At 34.9% G+C, this 20401-nt stretch overlaps 1 protein-coding gene across 1 annotated transcript in view; it reads left to right on the forward strand.

Moving 5' to 3' along the window:
* Nucleotides 1-20401, forward strand: part of LOC134258663 (tRNA (guanine-N(7)-)-methyltransferase non-catalytic subunit wdr4-like) — a 78754-nt gene that overhangs the window by 405 nt on the left and 57948 nt on the right. Inside the window, exon 2 of the mRNA XM_062741206.1 lies at nt 10581-10664. Coding sequence (XP_062597190.1) covers nt 10581-10664 — 84 coding nt within the window. The remainder of the gene's footprint in view (nt 1-10580; nt 10665-20401) is intronic.

A 20401-nucleotide genomic window follows, 5' to 3' on the forward strand; every position in this document is an offset into this window, starting at 1 on the left:
GCCAGTCAAAGCGCCCCCTAATAAAAACGTCCCGGTCAAAGCGTCACCTGATTTTAGTCAAAGCGCACCCTGATTTTGGTCAAAGCGCCCCCTAACATATTTTTATAGAAAAAATACCGCCCCCAAATATTGGTCAAAGCATCCCCTGATTTTAGTCAAAGCCCCCACTGATTTTGGTCAAAGCGCCCCCTGACATTTTTTTATAGAAAAAATACCGCCCCCAAATATTGGTCAAAGCGTCCCCTGATTTTAGTCAAAGCGTCCCCTGATTTTGGTCAAAGCGCTCCCTTACATTTTTTTATAGAAAAAATACTGCCTCCAAATATTGGTCAAAGCATCCCCTAATTTTAGTCAAAGTGTCCCCTGATTTTAATCAAAGCGCCCCCTGGTTTTCGTCAAAGTGCCTCTAATATATTTTTACTGAAAAAAAAAAACGTTTCGAGTCGATCCCCAAACAATGGTCAAAACGTCCCATGATTTTTGGTCAAAGTGCCCCTTATAGAATCTTTTCAGGTAACTGCCAAACAATGATAATATTATAAATACCAAACAGTTTTATTCCGTAACATGTTTGTAAAAGTATATATTAGGGTGCGCCTTGACCAAAATCAGGGGACGCTTTGACCAAAATCGGGGGACGTTTTGACCGTTGCTTGGGGACGGTTCCCAGACGATTTTTTCTAAGAAAAAAAATGTAAGGGGGCGCTTTGACTAAAATCAGGGGATGCTTTGACCAATATTTGGGGGCGGTTTTGTAACATTACTGTAAAATTCTATAAGGGGCGCTTATTAATAACATTTGCCATGATTTGGCAAAGTTTTTGTTGATATCATAGATAATTAAAAGACACATATGAAACAATTGCTTTTATGTCATATTTCACCGAAAGATTTCATTTTGGCCTGCAAAAGTGTAATACCACAGTTATGGTGAAAGGGTCTATATCCTGTTCTCATTTTTTCTAGCTGCAGATTTGTACGTAGCTTGCTGGTCTAAAAAAATTGGGATGGACGACAAGAGAGCTTCAGTGCCAGCCATAGAAAAAACAGTATATATTTACTGCACACAAAAAGTTGGGATTTATTTCTCCAAATTCTTACCTCAAGTGCACAAAAGGTCGAATTCAAAAGCCTTTCTTAGCTTTCAGTAAACTACTCTTGTAGTTGACATCTGCACAAAGTGTGATGGACCAAATTATCTTGCCACCCAAAAAGGCAGTTTAAACAGGAAAAATTTTCGATGATTTCAATTTTAGGCTTAGGAGGGTTATAAACATTTGTTTTAAAGAATGTTTTTACGTGCAAATAGTTAGTGTGTTAGGAACACACAATTAGTAATATTTCTAGATGGGATTTTAAAAAGACGGAGAAATAAATTGAGATTCAGCACACTTTTTTGTTCACAATAAATAAATAATATGTTGACGGTGTGACCATTAGCCGGCGAGCGCAGATACTTATCCAGTTTTCATTTAGATCCAGTTCGTCTAATGTCCTGTTCACACGGAGAGTTTAATTTGAATTAAACGTAAAGTTACTGCAAATTAGCTTCGCTGAGCGTTCACACGAATTTAATCTGAATTAGTTTAATTCAAATTTATTTACTTTGCATTAAATTACTTCGCATTAGCTCCGTGTGAACGCTAAGTGAAGCTGATTCAAATTAAATTTTGACGCAAGCGAAAGGACAGAATTAAGTCACAGGACCACTGTTTTCCCTTTATTTCAAAGTAAAGGGTTAGAGATCAGTTGTAACAGGCTAGGGGCTGAAGTTTATGAACATAATCTCTGTGGACTTGATAAGAAATTTTTATTTCAAAGGGGCATTTTTGTCAGTTGAAAAGGTCAATTTGGCCGGTAGCCGGTTTTTAGGGAAAACACTGAGGACACATGTTGGTGGTTAGATTTAGGTATCCATGCTATATTTGGTTCAAAAATCAAGGAAAAGTATGGTAATCACTAAATGTATACCTGTAGCCACTATGATTATTATATCAAATGGATGGCTCTGCATACATGACATGATTTACAAATGACATCATAATAGCCTTACTGAATAGTCTTTTTGAAGAGTTAAATTTTAATTCACATTAGTTTACTTCGCTTTAGCTGTTGTGTGAACATAATTTAATTCGCATTATTTTAATTCGTATTAGATTACTTCACATTAATTTACTGCGAATCAAACTCTCCGTATGAACAGGGCATAAGACTCTGACATCACATGATGTTGTATGCATGTTGCTTTACCAAACCGAAGCCTGAACAGGGTTGATTTTAATGAAGAACAGTTTTATTGACTATTTTTAGGTCACCTGAGTAAACTCAGGTGACCTATTGCTATCCGTTTTCGTCCGTCGTCGTCCATCGTGCATTAACATTTAAACATTTTCAGCTTCTTCTCTGAAACCGCTGAACCAATTTCAACCAAATTTGGTATACAGCATCTGTGGGTGAAGGGGAACAAAAATTGTGAATTTCATGGTCCCTGTCCCCCTGGGGCCTGGGGGATGGGGCCAAAACCACTAAAATTAGTGCAATCTTTAAAAATCTTCTTCTTTACTCCTGGACATCAAGCAGTCAAACTGTTGGTATGATTGTAATCAGCATTGAGTCCTCTACCAAAATTGTGAAATTCATGGCCCCAGGGTGAGGGGTTCTAGTGCTAGGGCGGGGCAATATTGATTATATAGTGAAAATGCATTATTTCTTTGAAAATCTTCTTCTCTGCCCCTGGGTATTAAATAAACTAACTAAGTACATAGATATGATAAGCAAGAGTGCCTCTACCAAAATTGTGAATTTTATAGCCCGAGGGTTAGGGGTTCTGGTGCTAGGGCAGGGCTCTATTGATTATATAGTGAAAATGCATTAATTATTTGAAAATCTTCTTCTCTGTTCCTAAGCATTAAATAAACTAACTAAGTAAATAGTTATGATGAGCAAGAGTGCCTCTACCAAAATTGTGAGTTTTATGGCCCCAGTATCAGGGGTTAAGGTGTTAGGGCGGGGCTCTATTGATTATATAGTGAAAATGCATTATTTCTTTGAAAATCTTCTCCTCTGTTCCTAAGTATTAAATAAACTAATTATTAAGTAAATAGTTATGATGAGCAAGAGTGCTTCTACCAAAATTGTGAATTTTATGGCCCCAGGGTCAGGGGTTCTGGCCTGGGGGGGGCTCTATTGATTATATAGTGAAAATGTATTAAATCTAAATCTTTGAACATCTTCTTCTCTGCTCTTAAGAATTAAATAAACTAGGGCTAATTGTAACGGGAACCGTTACAGATGTTCCCCAAACGCTCCCCAACTCCCTTTTGATGCCATACTCCCTTTAAGCTTCATTAAAAACGACAAACTCTATGCATTTTACACTTTAACAACGTTTCCCTGAAGTATACCGAGTAAATTCAAATTTTAGCATTTCCACGCGTGCACATGTAAATGCATGTGCGTAATGACCATATTCTCTTGTCTACACTATCTATATACATTAATATAATAAAATAATAAAGCATTTAATCCAAAAGTATTAAAAAATACGCTTCATCAAGTGTATTTTTTATTTTATCCATCTCACGTGCATGCATGTGCATGATGACCTTACCTTTTTGTAGCAATCCACTATGTTTATCTATGTTCTAAATCCCATCCTGTTTGGTTGAAAATCAAAGGAGTTATACCCATTTAAAGTTTAAGCCAATCAGATTGCAGCGCACGTGCATGCGCGTGTTTTCATGATACCTGCTATATATTATGTTGTAGTATATCCTAATGCATGACTATATTTAAAATTTCAAAGCATTTCGTCTAAAAACAAAAGAGATATTGAAATCTTTGTTTCAGCCAATCAGAGGGAAGCGCACGTGCATGCACGTGAGTTCGTGCTAATTTGACCATGTCATATTATTTAGACTATTAATATATCCTTATAGAATGAGTTTAAAAGCATTTCAATAAAAAATGTAAAAGTTATGGCTATAATAAGTATATCAGTCATTTCACTCATTTCACGCGCACGCACGTGCATGCGTATGCGCGCAAAATGACCTTCGTTGTGCACACCTACACTTGACACCTATTAACCCTAAAAAGGTTTTAACTTAGTTGGGTGAACAGTTTCTGAGAACACTCGCGGACAAAAAAAGTACCGGAGAACAAAGAAGAAAAAAAAGAATAATAATAATAATAATAATAATAAGAAACCGAGTAAAAACAATATGTTAAACTCCGTTTGGGGAACATAACTAGCTAAGGACATAGTTATGATGAGCAAGAGTGCCTCTTCCAAAATTATGAATTTTATGGCCCCAGGCTCAGGGGTTATGGTGTTAAGGCGTGGTTCTATAATAATTATATAGTGAAAATACATTACATCTATGAAAATCTTTTTCTCTACTCCTGGGTAAGAAGCAGATGAACTGCCTATATAGTTATGGTGTGCAAGGGCTCTTCTTCCAGATTTGTGAATTTTAAGGCCCCTGGGTCAGAGATACCAAAAGGGGGGGTCTACTTATATACTGAAAATGAATTGTTTGAAATCTGCTCTTTGGTATTAATCAAACATTTTTGATAAGCAAGTGTGCCTTTTCAAAAATTGTGCAATGTGTAGACTTAGGGTCAGGGGTTCATGTGTGATAGGGGCACTTCTGATTATAGCTGAATACTACTGATTGGTTGAAATGCATTTTTTGTTCCCCTACCCTGCTTATGGGTATTAAGTAAACAAACTAAGCAATAGTTAAGTGTATAGTTATGATTAACAATGGTGCCTCTTTCAGAATTGTGAATGTCATCTAGCTTAAAACATGAACCAATCATTTGAAAGTTGTTGCATGATGCTCAGGTGACCTATAAGGCCCATAGGCCTCTTGTTCTGCAACAAATTCATTTAATCAAGGCAAGTTTATTATTCATTTAACTTTTGTTCTTGTTCTTGCTAGAAAGTTGCTTTAGCTTTTGTGTATGAAGCGATGCATTGTGGGTCCAAATTGCTGTGGAAAAAAATTATATTGATTGAATATGCAGTATTCCCAATTTTCTCTTTGCCCAGGCATTGTCGTTAGAGCTCGCAATGACGAGCGTTGCTTCATGACGCTTACTGCACTTGCTATTATACAGTTTTGAAATGGGTGGCACTGAAGCTCCCCAATTTGTCAATATATTTTTTTTCAGAGAGCTGCAGTTCTGTAGCTAGTTTTTTTCCTTTATGTAACAAAGCATTAGTTTACCTTCATCCCTCGAACTTCTGATTTTTCAAAGTTCTCTGTCTGTTGAAACTGGTACTGGTCCTGTTACACATATTTAATTGTTTTGGGGAGTTGAACTATGTTCAATCTCCCATGGTCATCTCGTATTTAACATGCGCAGTAATTTGTGTTGATTATATAGAGCCGAAAGCGAGGCTACTGTGTCTACTGATTTACTCCGATGATATTCAACAGAAAACATGCATAAACATCCGCCACAAATAGTTCATGTTATTTTCTCCTGAATTGATCTAATATTCATAATGTAAGTAAAGAATGAGTGCACTTAAGTACGTCATTTGGTACCTTTTTGGCTACCCTTTTTAAGCTTAACATTACAATTAGTGTTGGCAACGAGTACCCGCTTAACCGGTTAACTGTCGAACGATGCGAGTATCGGTTAGTAAAACTGCTATTCGGTTACTCGGATAAAAATACATTTTTCATATTTCATAATATAAAATATGTATAAAATAATTTTTATGTCATTTGTAAATGTAAATTGACGCATTTCCCTAATTATATTACCGTTAGGCTTCCTCTAGTGGTTCACAAATAGGATCAATTTGTTTTGTTTTGTTTAATTGATGGCTTTAATTGCCAGGGGGTACGCATTTTGAAAACCTGAGTTATAATTACCTAATTTTAATAGACCTGTGTTGGATAAAACATATACATGAAGAAGATGCCGCCGCTTTTATCAAGAGCGTGGAAGTATTGTTATAGAAGGCGAAATCTGCCAAATTCAAATTATGTAAATCGGATTTGTCGTATATGGGTGGAACTACAAATATGCTAAATGATTTTAGATTGAAACATAATTCGATAACCAGTGACTTGCAGAAGACTCAACGATTTTTTTCTTGTTCGAATTTGTATTTGTAAATAAAGTTCATATATCTTATATTTGTTGTTTATTTCTACCAATAAATAAAAGGATGAGATTAAATAAATACGGAAACTATAACATAAAATCATACGAGTAACCGGGTACTCGATCGGAAGATTAAGTGAGTAACCGGTTAATAAAAATCGTCCGATCTGCCAACACTAATTACAATATATCGCTAAATTAATCTATGATTAATGTGCAAGCATATGCTTTTGATATTTATTTCTAGAATTTTTTGTCATACATATTTCTATAATTACAGGAAATGTAATTGAAAAGAACATGTAAAAGCCTTAAATTCCGGAAATTTGAACGGGACCACTTTCGAATCTAAGGTATCCGCAAATAGGCGGAGACATTTAAACCGCATGGTTGTGGAATGTAAACATTTAGCACATATGATTTTTTCGCACTACGAATTAAAATGGAAAAGAGAAAGAGAGATCATGTTGATTTTATGGTGCACAGTTATTAAATGATTCTAATGTTAAGGGATGGGGTACATGTCTCACTCTGCAGACTATAATACAGAGGCGACATAAGCCTATACATATACTTACTAATGACACTGTCAATACCAGAATTCTTTCAAAACACCCCTAATGAAAAGCATAAAGTTAAATAAGAGACATATTATCTTCAAACCCCATTAAAATTTGCGCAAAAATCTCCCATAGTTTAAGTTGGAAGTACGATAGATACTGTCACAACAGAGACTTAAACACAATGAAATTTTCAATGAAAGCGTTAGCGTATCGAACAGCAGAAGGTCACGTGAGAAAGGTGATTATAATATCAATCGTTGATGCTAGGTGACCGGTTAATCTAGTCGCTATCTCGACCCTAGTTTGGTGACATTTTTTTTTAAAATTAGATATGAGCCGCAACTTGGCCAACATTGTCCTTTGGATATGTAAAAGTTTAAGTTAAAATACACATTCTGTGCAAAAAAGAAAAATGGCCAAGTTGCGGCTCGATGTAAACAAAGTCGTTGAAAACTGGTATGCATATGAATAACAATAGAAATGAGACAAAAACTGTTAGACCCCCGTCTCAAAAGCTAGTGTCGCTCGGCATTATTTAATACTTTCATGTAATTTAATATACCAAAACCTGCTCTTAAGATATTGTTTAATACATATAAAACATAAATTTAATGAATTTTGGAATTTTATTTTGTGCAAATCATCGGGATCCAACTCTCATAGCTTCAGTGCAGTCATTCTGTAATGATAAAGTAATCTTATTTTGAATATTAGATTTCGTTCAAAGTAAAACTAAATTATAAAAAACCTCAAAAGTTTTTCGTAATGAAACTATTTTAGTGTAGCGTCATACACTGCAAGAGATACGAACGATAACTCTACATACTGACGGCATGCGGTAAATCTAGTCTTCCCGATGCCCGACGGTACCAGATTTTTAGCAATTTCTTTTTTACCGGAGCCCAGAATTTATTCAAATTTTTCATGAACATTTTCTTGGTTTAAATGAATTCATTAATGCATAAAAACTTCAGGAAACCTGCGTATTTATTACTAAATCAGCAGTATCACCTGCCAAATGTGGCAAATCTAGTCCTCTGTTAGAACCAAAAACGGACACCCATGTTTTCGTAAAATCGCGATTAAAAACAACAAAACGAAGGATATTTTTTTTTAATAACACATGGGTAAAGGTGCCAAGGAAAAATGTATTGCAAATTTGAAGACTGTAAGCAGTGAATTATATAATTGATCAACCGCCTCTAATATCATTATAATGGCAGTGTTCATGTTTTGCAATGGGAAACCCAATATATGTGTAGGATGAAAAAGTAATAGAAGGTGTACAACGGCAATATGTAATAAAGATTCTATGAAAATTTCGTTCAGTGGTGTAAGAGGAGTTGCGTAAAGCGTAACAAACAGATGGACAGAAATCCCGATTAATAAATACCCTCCCGCTTTTCAAGCAGGGGGTATAAAAAAAAAGGACTAATGTAGGCAGGCAAGCATTATGGCCCATGCATTTTTTTTGCTATTCAATGTCTCTGAATGTCTTTCTTAAGATTGTTGCAACTCAAAAAATCTGAAACAGTTGTCTGTATTTGAAATAATAATATTGTTCACTCAACCTCCCGATCAAAGATTTTATTTTACACCATGTTCAACTCCCATGAGTACTTTCAGTACTTTGATTTACTATCTGTTTCTCTGTCTGTTGATTTTGCATGTAGGCTAATCAAGTGTGAAATTAATTCAGCTATAGCTCAACCAACTGTATAGAGGTGAATACCTGAGGTGCACAGGGGCTTACTCCCGGCATGTAATTGGTTATAAAAATCAAATATGTAATACTAAAACAGTACAAAAAGGATGCCATTTTGTCCCTTTCTTTGCTTCAACCTCTGTTTTCTTTATATTTTCCTATATTTTACCAAATAAGTTCTTAAATCAATGAAAACATGCTCTTAAGGACAGTTGTCAGGGACAGGAAACGAAAGTTACCTCTGCATTTTAGATTCGAATATGGAAAAAGAATTTTTTTTTTTTAAATTTATAATTTGCAGTTATTTTAACTAGAGTAGAAAACTCCCAGGTTTCTGAATGACTTGTGTTTTCTCTTTTCTGTTCTTGACATGATAATTTTTTTAGTGACTTCATCTTAGTTGCTAAATTTAATGCAGTGTTTAGTTTCCTGTCATAGCTTTTGAATGTGAAAATCTTTGATACTTTGTCTCAAAAGGTACAGCCTACAACAAATGACTATTGTAGCTTCTCAGAAAAAATGCAGCATATATGCTAGAGGTGTACTAAGAATGGAAGTGAAGTGTATGCAGAACAATGGGTGGTCAGGAGGAAGGAAGGGGTGTTAGGTTCCAACTTTAACAAATAAAATTTTATTGATACATTACAGAATTACCATATACCTTTTTTTTATGCGCCCGGATCGATAGATCCATAACTTTTGAACAATAAGAGATAGAGACTTCATATTTGGTATGCATACTCCACTAATAAAGTCCTTTCAAATGACATCAAGGTCAATGACCTTGTGACCTTGACTGTGACCTATATGCTCAAAATAGCTTTTTCCACTGTTTGTCATAACTTTTGAAGCATAGGAGATAGGGACTTCATATTTGGTATGCATACTCTACCGATAAAGTCCTTTCAAACGACAGCAAGGTCAATGATCTTGTGACCTTGACTGTGACCTATATGCTAAAAATAGCTTTTTACACTTTTTGCCATGACTAATTTGAACCATGGAATATAGGGACATCATATTTGGTATGCATAATCCACCGATTAAGTTCTTTCAAATGACACCATGGTCAATGACCTTGTGACCTTGACTGTGACCTATATGCTGAAAATAGCTTTTTCCACTGTTTGTCGTAACATTTGAAGCACAGGAGATAGGGACTTCATATTTGGTATGCGTACTCCACCGATAAAGTCCTTTTAAACGACGGCAAGGTCAATGATCTTGTGACCTTGACTGTGACCTATATGCTAAAAATATCTCTTTACACTTTTTGCTATAACTTTTGAACCATAGGAGATAGGGACTTCATATTTAGTATGCATACTCCACCGATTAAGTTCTTTCAAATGACACCATGGTCAATGACCTTGTGACCTTGACTGTGATCAATATGCTAAAAATAGATTCTTTGAACTTTGTTGCCGCCGGGCGCATAGTGTTTCACAAACACATCTTGTTTAAAACATTTTAAAACACCAGTACACTAAAATATTAATGTTAATTTTTGATTAATTTCACTGATTTATTATAAGCATTCAATGCTGTAATTAATTTCTCGAAGATCTTTTTTAAAAAAAAAAGTCAATGTATTAAAGAACAATTACAATTTATGAATGATTTGGCAATGATTTATTAAAGGATTTTATTGTTTTATGATAGATATGTTAATTAAAAATTTAAATCAAAACAGTATGACACAAAATAATTTGAAACACAAATATTCATTGGATACTTAGATTGCAAAAATTCTTTTTCGAATCTCCCTCTCTCTCTCCTTCATTGTTTACCAAAGTGTCACTGTGGGAGGTGGAGACCAGTCTTTTGGAGGAGACTGTATAAACCGAGGTCCCGTGTTGCAGTAGGTGCTAGCACGAAAAAGATCTCTCACTGCTCAATGGCCCTGAGGGTCGAGTATAGGACAAAATTTGCAGCTCTTCACCGGCAAGTGGTGGCATCTCCATATGAGTGAAAAATTCTCAAGAGGGACTTGAAATATATACAATCAATCCTTCATTGTTTGTTTGTTTTTTTTTTTTTTTGGAAAATGATGTTTACACACTTGCGTATTTGCATATACAGGCAGCTACATGCCTGTATGCCAATAGACCCACTATACATGTACATATTAGCAATGATGCTAGATGTTATACCACTACTGAAAGTGTTTTTTATTTTCATTGAAGAAATGGCACCATTAACAGACAAAACATTGATATTGAAGAGAAGAGGCTTCTACTGAAGAAGGAAAACCAAGAAGAGGATAAGGGGTAAGTTTGTCAGTACAGTCTGCTTAATTATTCTATTAAGTTAATCACTCCTGAGTATATGACAGTGTTAGATGTTTCTTTGCTGGCTAGTAGGTTAAACATTAAAACTTTTGTACCAGGGATCAGTGGTTCAATTCCCATCAGAGAAAAACCTTTAACATTGGGGTCATTATTTGGATTCAGATACTTTCAGGTGGATAAAAGAAATTGCTATCTGAATTTTGTTTTATATGTGTTGATACACTAAAACCATGTGCAAGTCCATCTCAAAAAAATAAAGATGACTGACTCAGCTGGGCTGAAAACTTTTGTCTGATCACCAGTTGTCCAGGGTCCATCCATCTATCAGTCTATAATTTTTTCAAAACTTCTCAATAACCACTGGGTCATTTTTAACCAAAATTACCAAAGTATTATTTGGTAAAGAGAATTGTAAGTTGTCTATTTGAAGGGCCTGGCCCCCTTCAATATTTCAGAGTCTCACTTTTTATTTTGACATATCATGATGTAATTCTGCAGTTTCAACTTGGTGAATTTGGTTAAGTTCTAGCCATTGAACTCTAATGAATGCAGAAAAAAAAGATGTATCTGACCCCACCCACACTGTGACTGGAAGCGGTCCATTATCTCACCAACAGGTCCAACATCTCACTTTTCAGTCAAACATCATTTTTTTTATATGACTACTCAGTAACACTCTGGAAATGTCAGACTTTTGAATAGAATTATGTAGGAAACAATAGTTAAAGGTATAGTAATTGTAAATATTTTTTGCTTGAAGTTGCTTTTATTAATTCTTAGCATTTGTCAAATGGATATATGCCCATTTTCACTAAGAGGCATTCACGAGAAAGAATTATGTCTCAATAATTCTGAATAGTCTTCATACAGAATTACACTGTATATAATGTCCACTGTAGTAAAGATTTAAGAAAATAATGAATCAGATTTTGCCATTGCTGGTAGGTTTGCTGCTACTCACTTTTAATTAACTATACACATATAAATTGCAAAAGTGGGTGACAATTTCTTTGGTACAAATATTTCCAATAATCAGCGTGTTTCCATGGAAACCACATATTTTACAAATTTAGTCATCAAACTCCGACAGCCTTATCCAGAGTAAACAGTTACAGATGTCTCCATCGTGTGGACTTAACCCCCGAGATATACAGCACAAAAATTAAACTCCAATATTACCCAAGTGTTTGTCTTGGCCTAAGAAAAAAAAAGTGGCTTGATTCAACATATTGCTTTATTTACTAATCATGTAATTCCGGATTTCTTTTTTCACTCTGAGCTAGCATGTTTTATTTTCCCTTTTATCTCCCACTAAATACACACCAATTAAAGTCTGCCTCCATGCAATATGCTTCCAACACTGATTATTTATCTGTTCATTGGACAATAGTCATGCATGTGTTTACTTTTTTGGCAGAAAATAAAGTTTATAATTTTTTATAAGTTTACTTATTTTTCAAAAAGTGGAACTTTTTCCAAGTAAAAAGTAAGTTTGGAATGAGATGAAAACCTGACTTTATTCATGTAGTACTTTTTGGGGTTGGGGGTTGGTTCTTTTATAGTGCTCAATGTAGGGAATCAGGCACTGTTACAATGCACTTTGAAAAATTACGCTCTTTGAAAATTTTTTTCAAAATGCTTTAAATTTGGGACCAAATTAACGCACTTTGAAAAAAAATTAAATTTCTTTTCAAAGTGCATTAATATTGACCATATAACGCACTTTGAAAAAAAATGTAAAGCTTGATCAATGTACTCAGTGTTTACAAATAATCGGCATAATAAATAATTGACCCTGGTTGGATAACGTTTTGGTGATAAGGTCACTTCAGGACCTGAGAAATTGACGATTTGAATATTTTAGGTTTTGATAAATATTGTAAAAGGGAAATAGAGAGATGATTGTTTAATATCATTATTTCTTTTTTTTTCATTTTCTAGTCTGTAATTAGTAGATGTAGGGGGGAGGGGACTAAAAGTGAACAACTTAAAAAATAGCATTCATCTTAAGAAAAAGGGGCAATTTGATTTTCCAAGACCATGAAAATTCTTTCTCTCTCATATGTTTTACTGTACTTATAAAATTCTAGTTTTCAATTGTTTTAAGTTAATTCAATTATTGATAATTTTCAACGTCATACCGGTGATGTAAATACATATCTATTGTTTGGGTATAGCATAGGCATCATAACCGGCGAAGGGCAAGGGGAGGGGGGCTTATCCCTCCCCCTCCCCACTTATTTTGGGAAGATATACATCATATAGGCATTGAAAATGTGGCTTACCCTTTTTTGGGGTTATTACTCCCCTCCCCTGTTTTATTTGTTACCGACGCCTTTGTATTGAAAGAGAAAGAGTGAATCTGAGAGATCTACCCGTCTTCTCCTCTTCTCGACAGTAGTAAATCAATTCCTAGGTTTACTGAAAGATAAATAACACTGACATAGAATCTTTCCATTACTAAAATCTAAAACTAGAATTTTTGTTTTTACATATTTTTTTCAAAGTGCGTTAAGTGTATACATGGTAAAATATATTGATGTAAACTCTTAACGCACTTTGAAAAAATTTTTCAAAGTGTGTTGAGTATGTCCCAAATTTAACACACTTTGAAAAAAAATTTCAAAGTGCGTTGATTTTGTCCCAATTTTAACGCACTTTTAAAAATTTTTTTTAAAGGGCGTAATTTTTCCAAAGTGCGTTGCCACAAGACACAAAAAGTTATACAAATACATGTTTTGCATTTTGATGAGTTCAATTCTTAGATATGTAGACCTTAATTAAACTTTTATCCTCCTCCTCTTCCTCCTTTTCATGGTATATATTGGGATACAAGGATATTTAGATTTATTGGTAAGGATTTCATAGGTTTTAATCATTGATCACTATGATAGTCAATTAATGGCAAACTCATTGTCATCCCTAGTTCTAATAGTTACCGATATAAAAAGGAAAATTTAAAGTAATCATGTTTTTTGGAGAATTTAAGTGAACCATCCATTGTGCAATCACTCCCAAATAATAATCTTTAAAAGGAATCATAAGAAAGATATTTATGTGCAAAGATTGGGTCCTTAAAATATGTATACTTAGAGAAGGGATTCAAAAATACTTATAAATTTCCATTTTGGAAGAAAATCAAATTTTAAATCATCTACTCTGGTGTGTGAATGAGATTACAGGCTATAAAGATACATTATGCATTCTACATCTGTTGTCCACAAAGATAAACAAACTTCAAATTTAATGTAATTTAAAGTACAAGAAATTGATTCTTATAGTACCCCAACAAAGCCTTTATAAGTATAATAATCCCTAGAATGTTTGTGAACTACATTTGAGTGATGTTTTATCTGGAGAAGCTTTGATAGTTTAATTGTCATACCACTCAATATTTCAACATCTGTAATTACTGCTCCCCAAGATGTAATGCAATAAACATGAATATTTCAAAAACCATTTAACATCAGTCTGTTCTATAATTGTTAAATACACAAACTTTACATCCAGTTTTCTGGGAAATGTCCATAAATCTTTAAGATGAGATTATCATGGAGTTGACAAATGTTGATAAAAAGCATGATGCCACCGCCAGTTTAAAAATAAGTCTGAAGTACAGGAGACAAAGATAATTTTTGATATGAAAAATTAATAAGGTACATCTATGTTTTAGTGCATTGTGTGCAGGTTTTAATACTACTGGTTTATCTTTATCATTAATTTTTTTTTTCTATCTGTTTCCTGTTTCAATAATGACAGGGAACATTATGATGACAGCTGTGACCAGTCAAAATGGGGTGTTTACTCTTCCATGGCACCTGATCCCACCTCTGATGGTTTCAGAGATCCACGTTTGCTCTGCTCTGAATTTGTATTGCTTCAATGGACTTTTGAATTATCTGGTATTCATGATCTCCATTTTTAGCTGACCTGAGCCGAAGGCTCAAGTGATCTTTTCTGATCACATTTTGTCCGGCATCCGTCTGTCTGTCTGTAAACTTTTCACATTTTCGACTTCTTCTCAAGAACCACCTGGGCCAGTTTCAACCAAACTTGCCACAAAGCATCCTTGGGTAAAGGGGATTCAAGTTTGTTCAAATCAAGGGCCACACCCTCATTCAAGGGGAGATAATTGGGAATTAATAAAAATTTGGTGATATGCTTAAAAAATCTTCTTCTCAAGAACCACTGTGCCAGGAAAGATGAAAATTATGGGAAAACATCCTCAGGTAGTGTAGATTCAAGTTCAAATCATGACCCCCAGGGGTAGGGTGGGGCCACGATGGCCGACCAAAGTTTTACATAGAAATATATAGGAAAATTCTTTAAAAATCTTCTTCTCAAGAATAGCAAAGCCATAATTGATCATATTTTTATGGAAGCATCCTCAGGTAGTGTAGATTCAAATCATGACCCAGGGGGGTAGGGCGGGGCCACAATGGCCGACCAAAGTTTTACATAGAAATATATAGGAAAATTCTTTTATAAATCATTCTCGAGAATCGCAAAGCCATGATTGGTCATGGGACTACTTTTGGATTTAAACTTTTCAATAATAAACTAATTTCTACTTTTTCCTAGCCACAGTGCTCAGGTGAGCGATGTGGCCCATGGGCCTCTTGTTTAAATACATATTTTCCATATTTGCTTAAAATTTGTCAAATGACATGTTTTTATATAATAATAGCTATAATTTTATTATTGATTGAAATATGGAGATACAGTAATTAATAAGAATCATTGTTTTAATTTTTACTGTTGCCATAGTTTTTAGTTACTACCTCTCTCTACTTTTGTTCATTAAAAACCAGTAGAGCTACAGTAATGTCAGAGGCATCTAGGTTAAAAGTAGCTGCAGAACTGTAGCTGTCTGCTTGAGAAAATTCGGACAGATAAAGCAGAGAGCTACAGTTGCAAGCGTTGTAAAAACCTTCGGTTTATGCCGCTTATTTTTTGTTGCTTACTTCAGGTATTATTTCTGGTATTTTATGCTTTCCTTCGCTTTTAGAATGGTATCATATAAATACTCATATATTTATACCCCCCGCTTGAAAAGCGGGAGGGTATATAGTAATCGTTAATTCCGTCCGTCTGTACGTCTGTCCGTCCGTCTGTCCGTCCGTCCTTCCGTCTGTCCGTCCGTCCGTCTGTTACGCTTTGGGGTACCCATCTCTTATCCGCAACTCCTCTAATACCACTGAATGAAATTTGATGAAACTTTCACAGAATCTTTATTACATATTGCCATTGTGCACCTCCTCTTTTACTTTTTGATCATTAAACACATATTTTGGGTTTCCCGGCCACAGGAAAACTTGGACTTTTTCACCAGTTATAACCAGATGGGAGGCGGGGGGTATCATTTAGTGAGCTCATCGCTCACAGTACCTCTAGTTTTCTTCTATTATTGAGACTTTATTTACTTTTCATTTTCAACAGTCTGAAACAGTCCTTTTTGGGTTTGGAATTTCGGTTTTAAAAAAAATCCCATTTTGACATCCCTTACCAAAGACAGCCTTTTGGAACCGTTGAAGGGTAAATAAAATATCAGGAATAGGAGATAAATTTATTGTTAATGATCGGATACCATATTTAAAGCTGGGGAAAGCATAAAATACCAGAAATAATACTTGAAGTGAGCAACAAAAAATTGGTTGCGTAAATCTAAGGTATTTGCAATGCTTGGATCTGTAGCTCTCTGCTTTATCTGTCCAAATTTTCTCAAACAGAGAGCTACAGTTCTGCAGCTAGGTTAAAAGTATCTTATCATGTATGGAAAAAAAAGCGAACTGATTATGTATGCCATTAACCTTGTACTGTAGAACACAAGGAAAGTTTCATCCCTAGAAATGTTTCCCAATTTTCCTTTCTCTCTGGGTCTTGTTCACAAAAAAAAAAGCAATTGTAGAAGGTCTCTAGGTCAGAGTATGTCATAATATATAATATTGAATATAAATAAAAAAAAAAAACACTTTTGTGATATTAAAATGAAATACAGGAATTTGTTATTTTGAACAAAGTTTAAAATTACTCTCAGACTGATAAATTCAAAATTAATTAAGAATCCTGCCAAAAATATTAAACCAAGTCTTTACATAGCTTATATCTTGCTGAAAAATGATGCTGAATTTTCATGGCCAACAACCAGAGAATGAAATTTGAAGACCTGTTGTTGGTAGTAACATTTATTGATTTTTTTTCTGGACCTTTGGATCTCGTACCCAGAGAAGCAAGACTAGTGATTCCTAAGACTTAATGAAGCTCCGCTCCACTCTAAGATTTGAATGGCTAATTGGTGGTAAAAAAAAAAGAGCCAACAAAATTTAAGAATTATTTCAGAATAGTTTCACAACATGCAATGTAGTAATTGGTGACCAAGATGCGTGCTGTAGTTCTTCTTTTGTAGTAAGCGCGTCATTGCCTTTGCATGCCACGACAGAAAATTCCGGAAATCATAATCTGTTGATTGCTGCCAACTATACCCCTTTGTAAATAAAATAGCCCATTGCCGTGGCAACCATGAATATTGTGTTATCAGTATGAAATTTTTTTGCATTGTACATTGGATAATTTTTGTCATTTTGATCGCGGAGATTATAAAACAATATGGCATGTATAAATTGTGGGATGAAGGAGAGATTGAGTTTGCCACAATAAACCCAGTCACCAGCTCTTTATTCTGCCAGATGTTGTGTTAGACAGCGGACATGTAGCTTAAAGGAGACTGACGTCCTTCTGTGTTATCAGTCATCCAAGTTAATATATCATATCTGATCGTTCTTATTTCTTCTTAGTCCTTGAGATGTATGCTTTACAACACTTTTTTTAGGGGACCATTTAACTAAGATCTGTCATAAGATCATTAATTATCTTAAGATTGCACCAGAGGTGTTTCTGAAACTTAACAAGATCAGGGTCAAAGGGACAAATTAAAAGAATCCAAGGAATGCTCTTCTCATACGAAATACTGTGGAATCATTTTTATTTTTGGGGGTCAATGTTTGTGGGTAGCCAAAAATTTTCTGGTTCGTGGGGACGTAATTTCGTTGATAACAAGTTATATTTCGTAATTTAACTTTTAATGAATAATAAAACAAACATTTGGATATACGTTCGTGGGAATGTAAATTCGTGGGTCAGGGTTATCCAAGAAATCCACGAACATTGGTCCCCCACCAAAAATAATGATTCACAGTATACAAGTCACTGAAATGTTAGAAACCCTGGTACAAACTGTTCAAAAGTTAAGGTCAAGGTTTAAGTTTTATAAAAGTAAGTCAAACTCCTTGGTAAAGGTCAAAAGGTCAACATTGTTGGTATCCATTGGAAGGACCTGTCACAGGGAATACATTTGTGAAATATAAAGGCCCTGTAGTACTATCTGAAATGGTTAAAGTTAATGTTTTTAAAGTGGGTCAAATTCAAGGGGCCAAAGTCAAAAGGTTAAGAGATTTATATCCATGGAAAGGTCTTGTCCCAATGATTACACATGTATAGCATGAAAGCCGTAGCACTAGCACCAACTGTTTTTTAAAAAGTTATGGCCAAGGTTAAAGTTTGGTAAATTCTTGCAAAAGTGAGTCATGCTCCAAAGTCAAGTTCAAGAGGTTGAATATGTTGGTCCCCTTAGAATGGCCTTGTCACAAGGACTACACATGTGATATATAGAAATATAAACCCTTTGTTCTGACCACTTAAAAGTTATTGGTTAGGTTAAAATTTTTGCTGACAAACGACGGACAGGGCACAATCTATATATACCCCCTAATCTTTGATTACAATGGCATAAAAATTAATTTTGGTTCTGTATAAAACAAAATTACAAATGTGGAACTACATGAGAAGGCCAACACAGACAATATACGAACATTGTTGACAAAACGGAGATGGCGATGGATAGGGCATGTGTTGAGGAAACCAGCCGAATGCATCACCAAAGTAGCCCTTAGATGGACACCGAAACCTGGTCGGCCAAAGAACACGAAGGACATGAGGGACCAAAAATGGGGAGAGTTAGAAAGAAATAAAGAAAATATAGTCCTTGCCCTATGTGCCCACGGGCATAACAAGGACTAGGTAGGTAGGTAGGTATAAACACCAGGCCTGCATTTTATTTAGATTCATGCTTCACACATGAAAAATATAAAGATAAATCTAGTCCAACTCATGAAGTAAATTTCATAGATATTGAATTTCCCCTTTTATTTTAAACTTTAAAGAAAATGCATAATTCCCCACAGTCAACTGTATCAACATTTCTGCTCTGACACATTCTAGCAGTTCTAACAGATGTTAATGTAGCAATTGCGGATATCAGTGTAATAGGATGGAAAAAGCCGTCAGGCGTTAATGTAGCAATTGCAAAAGTATTACTAGATTATGCGGATTTGATACAGAAGTATTATTATCAACACAACATCCCTTCACAGCTTTGAAAGCCATTGTCCAAGACTAAGATGTCCTCACAAGGATTTAAACCAGTCACTTTTTAATTTCTAGCCTAATTCATGTAAGCTAGCCTACATTTCTCTAAGTGGAATAAAAATTACCTAGTATATGCTCAACAATGAATGTGAATTTTCATATAGGCTATGTATTGATAGTAAATTGTCAGTTTATATGTCAAATCAAATGTCATTTTGAGTAAAACATAGGCAAAGTTTGGGGGAGGGTATATAGGAAAAACCTTGTCCATCTGTCTGTGCAAAGGTATCCGGTATCCATAACTCTCTAAACTTATGGAGGAACATTAGAATCTCCTACTTCACACAAAGATTGCTCATGACCTAAGGGTGTAACATGACCTTTATCCAAGGTCATTTGGGAAGTTCAAGGTCACTGAAAGAAAAAATTTCATTGTTCATGTCTGGTCCATATCTTTCTTATGTATAAACTTAGTGAGTTTCCATTTTTCACTAAGACTGCATATGACCTGAGGGTGTGTCATGACCTTAACCCAAGGTCTTTGTGCAAGTTGAAGGTCACTAAAAGAAAAAATCCATAATTCGTGTTTGGTCCATATCTTCCTTATTAAAAAAAAACTTTAATCTACTACCTACACAAAGATAGCTTATGACCTGAGGGTGTGTCATGACCATGACTCATTTGAGCAAGGTCAAGGTCACTAAAAGAAAAAGGGCATTATTTTTGTCTGGTCCTTAACTTTCTTGTGGATAAAGTTGTTGGGTTCTTATTTTATACAAAGATTGCTTATGACCTGAGGATGTGTCCTTACTTTGACCTACGGTCATTTGTGCAACACGTTTAAATGTGATTAACAAAAAAATAGTATTTGGAATTTTTGTTTTGAAAGTGTGTAACAAAATGGTTTAACTGATACTGATGCAGGACATGCACTACTTTATGTTTAAAGCAACCTTTTGTTGGTATACAGCTGTGGCATAATGGTGTACATTGTCAGTACTATATATAAAGCTATATATACAGCTAACACTATAGGTGTACCTATTTATGGTGTTATATTACAGTGACAGCTTCCAAGGGGAAATCAATTAGGTTTAAAAAATAGGGTATAACTCATGTGTGACAGATATATTGTCAACTCAAGTTTAGTGCAGCATTTAGACTGCCTCGGTAGTTCTTTGTTTTGGTATTATTAGCTCACCTGAGCTGAAAACTCTGTGAGCTTTTCTGATCACCCATCGTCTGTCTGTCTGTCCATGCTAAAAACTAATCACATTTTCAACTTTTTCTCA

This window comes from Saccostrea cucullata, unplaced genomic scaffold, assembly GCF_032062105.1.
Source record: "Saccostrea cucullata isolate Sc308-1 unplaced genomic scaffold, CSIRO_AGI_Scuc_v1 ctg487, whole genome shotgun sequence".
Lineage (NCBI taxonomy): Eukaryota > Metazoa > Mollusca > Bivalvia > Ostreida > Ostreidae > Saccostrea > Saccostrea cuccullata.